Below are 12135 nucleotides of genomic sequence, written 5' to 3'. Positions count from 1 at the left end.
GGACACAACTCTGAGTGTTTGTTGTAAGTTTATCTGTGGATGTAACTGTGACCAATTTTGTGCAGCCACGCTGTGCGATTTCGTACTGATAATGCCTGCTGATACAGTATGTTGAAAGGCCTAACAATTACTATTAATCTTCAACATGGATTCTGGTGCGCTAACTCATCTGTCATAATGCTGAAACCATGTTTTGTCTGGTGTTAACTGCTCGGTGTCTATAGTGCCAGTCCAACAGATCCAGTAATACAAAAGTGGGAGTAGATTCATCGATTTAACATCAATAAATCTCTCATAAAATGTTCTTGTTTTCGGTCTCATATTTTGTATTAAGTATCATTATTAAACTGATGTCAAGTCAAAACTGTTGATACTTTCTAACAGTGTATAACAAACAGTCTCGAGTATGTGCACACCCAACACGAAAGCAGCGTGGAGTCAGCTGTGGCAAAGCGTGATTTACCCAGATTAACTTGTTCCATGTGTATACCATTGATTATATTTTATATTAAAGCTGCACACATTTATATCTCCAATTACAACAATATTCTTAACACTATTCAGCACATCATGCAGCGGAGTATCACCAGTTAATTCAGACTCCATTTATGTGTTTTCTACACCACAGCTGGCGTGTTGCCCATTTTTAAAGATTTGCTTTTGGATGCAGTAAATAATGAAATGTGAAAAAGCCAGCCAGTAGCCTATTTAAAAAAATATTGGACCGCTTTATATCAAATGGTTGCAAAAAACAATATCACGATGCACTCATGTTTTAGATCTGGATTTGTTACGGTTCACACACTAATGTGACTATCTCCTCTCCGTCTTTGATTTCTGCGTGGCGTAACAGTGTTGACACCGGTTCACACGTAGATAGTTATAGTGGTCGGTGGTTCGATTCCCACACGTGTTGTTTTTAAACGACCAGAGAGCGAATGAAATGTTCGTAGTGAGAGGTCTAGTATTTACATGTATTTTAGTTGACACATACATCAATGTTCCAGAATACTGTGTCTGTAACATTAGTAAAGTCTCAAAAGACACCGACTAATCACCAGTTAATTCAGCCACCAGTTAATCTGACACACCGGTCGATGCTCGTGAGCGGTGAGGCTAAAAACGAAAGGCCGCTTCACTGGGTTTAACCATCATAACTAAAAGGCACGTGCACAAGTACTTACAGATCCAACAGTCAGAGTGGAGGATGGGGGAAAAGGGCAGAGGGCACGAGGTTTCAGCGGCCAGGGTGAAGCAAGCGGCAACACGATGCAGAAACCACACGCTCAAGTACAGCAGCTACAGTCTCTCTCACGGTCCAGGGCTTTCCCGGTCCTCACTCTCTCCCTTATGGCAAATGTCCAGTCCTGAATCAGATAACTCCCTTTAATATCAAAACTACAGGCTAACTCATGGCGAAACCCCACAGTATACAAACTACACAAATTAGCAATTGCTAGTCGCAATGCAAAAGTAGCAGTGTAAGGCTATGAGCATGTTGAGCTAACGGCTAGCAGCGATTAGCATTTTAGCTCGTATTTACACATTTCACATAAAAGTGAGTACATAAAACACATGTATTTACCTCTGACAGCTTCTCAGAGTACACACACTTCCACCACGCGACGACTCTTCGTCAGTCTTGGGAGCTTAGAGTGTTTTACTTTATTTTTTAATATACAGCTTACAGCTTAGCTCTTATGCTTGACGCCGATAAAATGGCTCTGCCGTAACTATCTTTGATGCGCCGTAGTTGACGCAAAACACCTCCTACCTGATCAAGGTGAGGACAGGATTGGCTAAGGACTGAGGGTACAAAGATGAGAGAAGAAGAAGATGCTCCACTGCCCCAAAAATAAACACTTTCCTGCTCACTGTGCCAACAACCAACTATGAATTGCTTTTAAACTAACAACACACTTGTATCTCTGACTTTTTAACTGTACATAGAATGACGTTTTACATGTTATAATCCAACATTTTTTAAAAACATATTTATGCCTTATGAACTGTTATTTATTATCAACTTAAAACATTTTAATCTCTGTAAATAAATGAAATAAGAGCCACAGGGCTACATACATTTTTCTACCCATTTGTCAGAGAACTGTCTAAAGTCGTTTGAGCAACTGCACAAAATCACTTAACTGTAATCACAGACTAGGCAGTGACAGAAAGGTTGACTCGCAGAAGTAATTTGATAATATTTAGAGCAAGAATGTGCAATACAGTACTATTTGTTAAACATGTATTAGCCACTTTACTACAGATAACTAAGCATTACAGCTCACTTTCCAAACATGCTACTTTGTTTCAGAATTGTGTAGCTAAATAATTACAAGGATTTTACATCCAAGTGTTGCTACATAGTTGCTGTGAGGTATTCATCAAGGTATGTAAAGTAGCATCATTTCAGGGTTAATCAGTTCTTTATATAGGCTACTGTACAGAAAGTTGAACATCATCTGCATAGTAATGATACAAATTAAAAAATGTAAAAGCCCCAGGATTGAGCATTGAGGAACTCCACAATTCAAAGAACAATTGGACACCTTGTCAGAAGAAAGAACTTGCCAAATTTAGTTGCTGCAAGAGGAATTGTCGGGAGAACATCTTGAACATGATCATGATGAATATCTTGTAAAGGAGCCAGGTAATTCCAAGGATTTCACCCCTACATCCAAGTAAGGCTAAGGCCTTACTAAGTAGGCTAATCAGTTGTTTTGATTTTATGAGTCAACCACACATTGATCTCATCAAGGTCTGTAAAGTAGTATAATTTAGAGCTAATCAGTTCTTTATAAAGGGTACTGTACAGAAGGTTGAATATCATCTGCATAGTAATGATACAAGGTGAAAAAATAGGCCCAAGGATTGAACCTTGAGGAGAAATTTGAGTTGCTGGTAATATATCAGGAAAAGCATTTGGGAAAAGCCCTAGTGTCATGCAGCTTGATTCTTTAAGGAAGCCAATTTATTGTGATTTAATTTGTCAATCACAATAAAACTTGAATAAATGCCTAATTGTTATAATCAATGACCTTGCTCTGACTAACCAGCTGTGTCCCTACATACACACGCAGTGAAGTGATGAAGCATGATGTTCTGGTTGCAGACAAAAACAACAAACTCGACATATTCCAAACTTATTATAGTACTAAGTCATCTTTAATTAGCTGTCAGATCTTACAATGCGTGGATGAAGTTACTGCAAAGTCAGTTAATCATCATCAAATGCTTCAGCTGAATAAAATGCAAACAAGTGACTTTACAAAGATACTCATCAAAACATACCTAAACATGTTCAGTTGCTGTTTATAACACTTTGATAACCAAAAAGCCATCTTTTTTCATTTTATAATGATTTTATATGTATTAATATTTTTACTAAAACGGGACATACTGTTCAGCCTCTATGTCGAAAACAACAGAAATATGTATTAAATTCACACTTCATGAAATGTGACAGAAGAAGCTGAATCAATGTTGGGGAACTCTCACCAAAGCTGCTGTCTGATAAACATGTCATACATTTTGATAATGATCTGATAGTCATTGTCATGGCGGGGCGTTCCTGTGACTTTATTGGTCCTTTTTTAATGGTAAAAACAAGGTGTCCCATTTTAAGGGCTCCTCTTGTATGTTAGCAAGCTAATGTGTTTATATGTGTTTCATTCAACTATTTCATAAAACTTTAAATTCTAAAATGCTAGCAAATGTGTGTATGTTAATGTAAAATATTAACATGCAAACAAATGTTAGCCTCCTGACACTTTAGCTAAAGCTACTGAAGAAACACTGCAGCTCATGAATGAAATTAAAGGACCAGAGTATGATTTAGTGCCCTCTAGTTGTGAGGTTGGAGATTGCAAAAAACATACAATGAATATCCCCTCTCTCTTCCGTGTCAAAGTTATTGCAATTGATCCTCTGGGGACAGTGAATGTCTCTAACATAGCCCATGACAATCCACACAAGAGTCATTGAGATATTTCAATGAAAACATTAGAATTTATCCTCTAGGAACCACAAATAATCATTTATATCCCATTGCAATTCATCCAATAGTTGTCAAGATATTTGCTCAGAACCACAGTTGTGAGCCTGATGGTAGCTCTAGAAGAAAAGTCCATTGACCAAAGTCAGTGAAATTCATCCTTTGGGGACTATGAGTGTCTGTACACAATTTTATGGCAATTCAATAGTAAAATAGCCTTAGATATTTAAGTCTCGATCAAACTGCTGAGATAAACAGACCAACCAACACTGCCATCCCTCGATCCTGTAGCTAAAAATGAATATTTCAGGGCTTGAATGATGAAAACTAACATAAAAATATAGTATTTTGTTTTTGTGTAGAGTTGCAGAATGCCTTTGTTAACACCCGATCGACACAGAAACGCCACGCCGCTGCTGCTATCAGACTCTTCTAGATCAACCAATCAAAGAAAAGCTTTCTTTTTTCTCTTTTCTGATGAAAACAGCGCACATCATCCATGTCAAAGGGGGAGGAAAAAAAACTCGAAGGATAAAACAAACACAGAGATTTATTTGCAGCTCTGACATCAGAAACACCGAACGCATCACAGGTCATTTCATTCTCATGGTGTCAAACATGCTGACAGTGCAACAAACCCAACAAACACACACAGGCATCGATACACACAGTGAAAACTGAAACGTTCACAAACCGCAGGCATCAGAGAGAATTCACACAGAGGATTTCCAAAAATAAAAGCTCTTAGAGGTACTTGGATCGGTTAGTTGTCTCGATATATCGGGCACAAAAGAACAACATCATGACTTCCATTCTCTTTTGCATCTGCTTTGTAATCTATAATCAACAATGCATTAAAATATTCAGTAGCTCACAAACTTTACAGAGGATCAGACAGAAGAGTTAATAACAGGCACAACATGACTCTTCAAACAGTGTAAACTTTTAAAGTGAATTCATAAACTACATTTAAGACTGAGAAGGTTTACGGAGGAGATGCGTCAAGAGAAACATGAAACATATGTCAGATACAAGTGTGGCACAACTGAATACTGAATTGAAACAAAAAGGCATCAAAGAACACATTTGAATGAAATTTGACGAAAATATGATGCGCAACGTAAAAAGGAAAGCTCAGATAAAAGCTGACAAATTGGAAGATTGTCACATTAAAAAGGCATTAGTTCAAGGTTTTTAGGCAAATGGTTGTTTATTTGGAAATACTAAGAAAAGCAGTGCCAATCATAACTACCTTTGTTCTGTTAATGCTTGTTATGTTATGTTAATGAATTGTATCAATGTAGATCATTTTGTCTCTTTTCTCTATTTGAGCTGATATGTCACCTTTTTTTTCATTGTAAAATGAACAAAAATTACATTAGCTGGGTCTTTTTGATCAGTAAGGCCTTGCATGACATTTTCAGGTAACCAATATGTCTTTTTTTATGTGTCTAATAATTTAACCTTTGCACCCAACTTTTACCAAAAATATGGATACTTTTCAAAATAACATGCAACAAGTGAGAAACCTGATTAGTGGTTTTAATGAAACACTTGTTAAGCTTTTTAAGAATTTTAAAAGACAGTTGTAAGACATTTTAAAGCTGCATTAATCAATGATTTTATAGAAAAACTGGATGATACAACTATGTGTAATGTGAAAGTTGGCGCTCATAGTGGACCAACAAAGAATTAGCACGACCTCTGCAGCACTATACTGAGCATTTTGGCCTCTTTTAGCTCATAGTTTTGGTCTTAATGCAGCTGTATTGAGCAAACAGGCTCTGATAAAACCACTGCACTGACCTGCCAGCAACAAACGGTGGACAGACAAGGGTAGGGAGAAATATATTATTCTCAGTAGATGGTGGAGACCAAACCTGAGCTGTAAGGAGAATGAATATTACCTTTACATTCATCAGGTGGACACAAACACAACTTTAATTGGATGATAATGTTGTTCTGTGTCTGTTCAACATAACTTTACAAGCTGATAATATGTTAATGCTGTTCCACTGCCTATAAGTGGACAAAAATTCAGTTAATGCAGCTTTAAATCAAACTATCATCCAGGTGAATCTTTGGAGACATTTTTACTGAAATTTCTTGCTCCACTGTAACAGAACTTTATGTATATGAAACAAAACATAAAACCTACAATGTGTATCAAAAGGATTTCATGAGCTATTCCATGCAGCTCAGTAAGTAGGAGATGATGTTATAATGTGAGCCAGGCTCCTAGGTCTTTTTACATCAATCTGTTAAGGTTTTTATATGTTATAATTGAAAGGTTGTGAGTGTTTAATATAATAATAATAATAATATGGCACTGTGATCAGATGTTGGCAGACGACATGACTTTCAAACAACAAAACAGACACACACACGCACACATACAAAACATTTTTTTAAATGTGAAGGCAGTTTTTCTCTGAGTGAACAGCAGAATGAGGTTTGGGTTTGTAGAAAACCATTTCCTTTTTTGTGGTGTTTCCTTGTTTTTTTTGTTGTTTTTTTGGCACACTGGCAGATTAAAGGTGACAGCGAGGTGAAGCCAAAGTGTTACAACACATAAACTGAGGGTCTTTTAATGGAATGCACGATACAAAAATAGCCTATTACTGAAAAAAAAAACCCAAACACATTTAATCAAACATTTAAATTTGATCATTTTTAAAAGACCACAGCAGTATTTTTTGCTGTTAAATAGCAACATTTACTGCTCACCCATGTTGCTGCCACTGGTTTCACTTTCAGTACACTTTGAAAATCAACCTTCAGTGATCTTAATAAGCTAAACATGATGAAGCTGTGACTTAAATGCTTAAAATGCCAACAGGTGGCAAGCAGAAATATTTTTTATCTTCATTCATGTGCAAATCAACATCTGAACATTTTTCATGATGTAAGGCAGATCAATGTGTGATTTGATTTAAGGGAAATTGTTGAGTTACATTGGTATTTAGAGAAACTGAAATTTTCAACTCAATTATATGGCCAATTAATATGAATGTTTTTCATTGTGCTCAAGTATAGCGTCCAGGTGCAAAATATACAGCCTTTTAAGAGAAATGTAATTTGGTTTAGTTTGAATTTCGCTGGTTTTCTGCAAAACAACTCTTAAATGATCAAATGGAAAAACAATGATAGTGTTAAGCAACAACAATAAAAAGGTGTGTTAAAAACTTCTATACTTCTTCAAATTGTTTAAAATAGTGTGTTTTCTTCATGTTAGAGACACATTTTGTCAATAAATTTGAAATTTCTGGGTTAATTTGACAACTGAGCTCAAAGAACACTGAAGCAGTGAAAAATGAATCACAAGTATAAAAGCAGCTGGATGGTTTTCTCTTGACTTACATGAAAATAAAAAAAGGGTGTGTGAAATATAAAGAATATAACAAAAAAATGACAACAGTAATAATCTATGTTTTAATAATTCTTTTAATATAAATAATTGGTCACTCTATATTCTAACATATATGGGGCCTTAAAGCGATATTTCACTTTGTGTGATTTTTTTTTGTGAAGAAAAGATGAGGTCAAAATCTAATCAGTTGCTCTGAGGATCTGATGTCACCAGACTGAGGTGATCCCTGCCCCCCATCTGATTTTCAGCCAATCTTATTACAAAATGCCACGTTAGCCATTGTCTCGTCTTTTTTTAGGCTGTATTAAGTCGCAGTGATAATGGTCCCCAGAGCAGCCTGTATTTTTAGCTGACTTGTCTCAAACTTAGATTCAACCCTCTGTGAAACCACAGTGAAATAATGCTTTAAAAGCCAAGGCAGTAGATCAGTTTGGAACAATACGTTTATCCTGGTCTATAACAAATGTTCATGATGTACAATGTTGGCAGCGTTTTTTCCTCCGTTGCACATGTGCCATGCTGTACCCATATTAGCCCTACAATTTAAACAGTATAATGTCTGCAAATCTGCAATCAGCCAAGTCTAGCGGAGTTGGCTTTGTTCACGCAAAATAGCAAATTATAACCAGCCAGGCTGTTAAAAAGCGCTAGCTGAAACATTAGGTTTTCAAACTGAATAATCTGAAGTAAAGACACTAATGAAAATGTAAAAGTATCCTTAATAGGAAAATGGTCAACTTTGATATGTTAATGCTACAGCATGAATTTATGAGCATACAGTCCTTTTCCTAAAATAAGCACAATTAGCTAAACATACCACATGCTAATGTATTGGTATCAAAAGTCAGATAGATGGACAACTGTAGAAAAAAACCTCCTTCAAATAAGCGTTAGCTAAATAGTTACAACTAGCTGTTGCGGATTAAGAGGCAAAGAAGACGGGTACAAAAATGCTATTTTTTCTGTATTACCATTGCCTGATAGATTTGTTTCCATATGAACATTACTGTATACACTGTAGACTGGCTTTACTGTAAAACACTCATCAGTTGCTTTTGCTAATATTAGCGTGCCGCTAGTAGACACGACTAAAAAAGGGTGGATATTCCACGTTAGCTAGTTGGCTGCTAGCTACATTATGCAAACATCGTCATCGATAAATTAGAGCCATGGATACTAATTTCAGTTGCTTTTGTTAATATTAGCGTGCCACAAGTAGACACAGCTAGCTAAAATAGGATATCCTACGCTAGCTAGTCAGCTGCTAGCTACATTATGCAGACAAATCATGGATGGTTATTATGGCCATGGATACTAATTTCTGATGGGTCAGTTTTAATTTTCAGATAACGGCACGGCTCAAAAGTAGCATCATCAGGTTTATATATAACTCATAGATGGAAGGCTGCTACAGGTTCTCCTCTCTTGTTGAACAGCAACAATTCTGCCAAGACTATTAAAAATGAGTACTGACACAAATTATTTATGTAACAAGCTTGTCTCCTCAGCCACACAATTTGGTGCATTTTTTAAGCAAATGTGTTACATCCAAGAACTAGACCAAACTGGTTCAAACGCTGACAAACTGCCACACATGGCAAATAAAGGTACAGCACAGGAAACAGTGTGAAACAGGGAAAAATACAAGTAAAAACACACATGTGCTCATCCTGGTCCAGGAGGAAAAGTTTCAGGAGGGGACAATGACGCAATTTACACAGCCTGTCATCCAGTGACAGCCTAAACAGGAAGTGTTTAGAAAGTCAAATCTTTCCCTTGTTACAAAGTGATGAGTAGATCGGACTTTAAACAATCCAAATTCAAGTTCCTTTGCCTGTTTAGATCCATTTAAAATCATTAAAACAGCTTTATAGCAGAGAAATTGGGAGTGTGCACAGCTTAATTCCCAGGCTGCAGGTTTTAAATGAGGCACATTATGTGTCTGACAGTGATGGAACTGTCCCCTCCTGTTTTAATTTCCTTCTAAACAGAGCTCAAGCATGGATGGAGCCCAAGGGCAAACAGGCTGGGAATGTATTAGCCTGAATATCCACTAGAGGGAGATAGGGTTGTTTCATTGCCAGAGTGTCTGACAGTTTGGGTGGAAAAGGTAGAAAAAAGGGTGGAAAAGAAAGAAAAAAGGAGGAGAACATGGATAATGGTTAGTTTTAGAAAGAAGGGAGCAAAGAGGAGAAGACAAAGAAACATGCAAAGATGTCAGAGAAGAAGAAAGTATAAAAAGGAAGGAATGTGGCGAGTAGAAAGGACAAACGACAGAGGAGCGCTGACTGGTCGTTTCCTGAATCGGCTCTTCATCTAGCATGCACATTTCTTCTCGTTAGGCGGCGCAGCGTCAAGTTTTGTGGCCCCGTTGCCATTGGCCGGCTCAGCGGGCGGTTTGTCGACGCACTGCTCCATCCTCTTCATGACCAGGTCCAACAGCGTTATCACCGCTTTGTCGACCTCTGCTCCCGTCGCTGCACTCGTCTCAAAGTACGGGATCCTGTGAGGAACAAGAGCAGAAATATTTGTTTATAAGGAGCAGTTCTAAGATTTTGTGCTGAGTTTGCAGATTGCAACCAACTGAATACACCTCTGCCTCTTCTTCCAAGCATGTAGGAGAACTTAAAGTGCCGTGAAAGACCGTGAAAGACCCTCTCTAGAACCAGAGTTTGGTTTGTCCATTCTGGGCTTTTGTATTATGGTGGTGCAACATGGTGGCCTCTATAAGAAGACCCCCTCCCTCTGTAGGGCTTATTCAAAGCACCAAAAATCTTATTTTTCTGTTACATCTGTTCCACTTGATAGCACTAAATTATACACACTGGTCCTTTAAAAGGTCCAAAACATTGGAATCCTATCAGGTGTTTTTTCTTTTTTCTTTTTCTTATTTCATTTCTATCAACATTCATTTGCAAGTACCTAAAACACAGAACTGAGTGCACTGTTCAGGCAATTTTTAGTCAATTTAATGCAGTTTTTCAACTGTTATAACAGCGTAATCAACACTGGTTTGAGTCAAAATAGTGAAAATACTAAATATAATAGCATATTAATTATTTAACTAATTATTCATCAATAATATAATAAGAGTATATGTATATGAAAACAAGGAAGTTCATCATGTAAGCCATTGTGCAATTTCTCCTTTTAAGTTATATTTCAATAAAGCTCTTCACTTATAAATGATGTATTAACAATGAAAGACTTGCACAGTGTCTAATTTGTACAGAGCTGTAAGTGGATGATTGTCATTCCACTCTATTATGTGCTACATAAAGGACAGATGTGTGTATATTCTCGCAATATTCTGACTGATTACTATTCTGTGCTTTCATTGAGTGGGTATAACTAACTAATGACATTACAATAGCACTCAGTAGCCCCTTCTCCACATTTATTTTGATGGTCAGGTGACCAGATCAGAAGTGCTCTTATTCCCATGAACAATTCTCTTTTATTTTAAATACTTTCATGAGTTCATCCAGTATAATAACATATTCATTTAATTTTAGTAATGTATGAAATACAACATTTCAGTTTACAGCTTCTTATATGTGAAGCTATCAGATGTTATTGCTCCTTTGTCCATTGATTCATTGTTATACAAAACCCTTTCTAACTTATAGTGTCAGACATTTTATTGACTAATTGACAGACAGACGGATTTCAGACTCGTTTAAACTCCACCTACTGTACAGCCTTCAACATTTTTAAGTTTAAAACAGCACTTAGTACTTCCTGGAACATAAGTTTGTTGCTAGGCAACATCAGACGGAGGTCTTGGCAGGCAGGAATGACACCAGGAAATGATTTTTAGTCGTCTAACTTCCTGTTAGACGAGGTAAAAGTTAGAAATCGGAGAAAGAAATTGTTGAGATGTCATTGCTGCACATGTGTCAGTGATGTTTTGTTTTGCCTCACTGCTCGTCTTACAATCTGCCTGCTCTTCATAAAATACCCCGGTTTTTTGTCTGCTGTGTGTGTGTGTGTGTGTGTAATGTCACAATTGTCAAAGCAAATCATGACTAGAGGTCCACTGTAGGACTGTGTAGAGTGTAGTGCCTAAACTTTACTTCTCTAAGACTAGGAATGAAGAAATATATGAACATATGTACTTGTACTGTATGAGTATATGTTTGACAAATTTAAAAATTAATTACGATTGGGCACAAAGCACAAAACATCAAAAGGGATAGTAACAGGCAGGAGAACAGCCAGAATAAAACCAGAATGAATCAGAAATAACAAAAAGATGAAGTACATATTTTAAGTGATTGAATAAATACTTTAATTTACCTGCCCATGCTTAAAAGATTTACAATACATACAGATACTACAGACACACCTGTAGACACTTGTTACCTAACCTGAGAGACGTTAATTCAATATATGGTGATAATAATTAAGACATGTATGGAGATACCCCAAAACTGGAGTAATGGAGTCATCAGTAAAAGTGCAAAGACAGATCCTGTCACCTGGCTTTATCTTGTAAACATAAACTGTTGTATGTAAAGTGTAGAAATATAAATTCTGTCCATGATTAATAAACATACCCGTATTTATCTGCCAGCTCCTTGGCCTGTTTCTCCTGAACCTCACGCTGGTCGGCCAGGTCCGCCTTGTTTCCTACCAACACGATGTCTGGATTCTCACAGTAAGCGTTGGCCTGTAGCTGGCCTGGAAATCAACACAAATAAACAGCAAAAAACACACAAAAAAAAATCACATGTTAAAAACTGCACCCATTAATGTGTAACAGCAG

The 12135-nt window shown here is 36.9% G+C and overlaps 1 protein-coding gene across 1 annotated transcript in view; it reads right to left on the bottom strand.

The window, feature by feature from the left end:
* Window positions 1-9074: 9074 nt before the first annotated feature.
* Window positions 9075-12135, bottom strand: part of rab27b (RAB27B, member RAS oncogene family) — a 58986-nt gene continuing 55925 nt past the window's right edge. The window contains exons 5-6 of the mRNA XM_062434814.1: window positions 11927-12050; window positions 9075-9870 (exon numbers count right to left, since the gene is read on the bottom strand). Of these exons, the coding sequence (XP_062290798.1) occupies window positions 9684-9870; window positions 11927-12050 (311 nt within the window). The 3' untranslated portion in view covers window positions 9075-9683. The remainder of the gene's footprint in view (window positions 9871-11926; window positions 12051-12135) is intronic.

This window comes from Scomber scombrus, chromosome 15, assembly GCF_963691925.1.
Source record: "Scomber scombrus chromosome 15, fScoSco1.1, whole genome shotgun sequence".
In the NCBI taxonomy this organism is placed as follows: Eukaryota; Metazoa; Chordata; class Actinopteri; order Scombriformes; family Scombridae; genus Scomber; species Scomber scombrus.
This window is presented reverse-complemented; position numbering and strand designations above follow the sequence as displayed.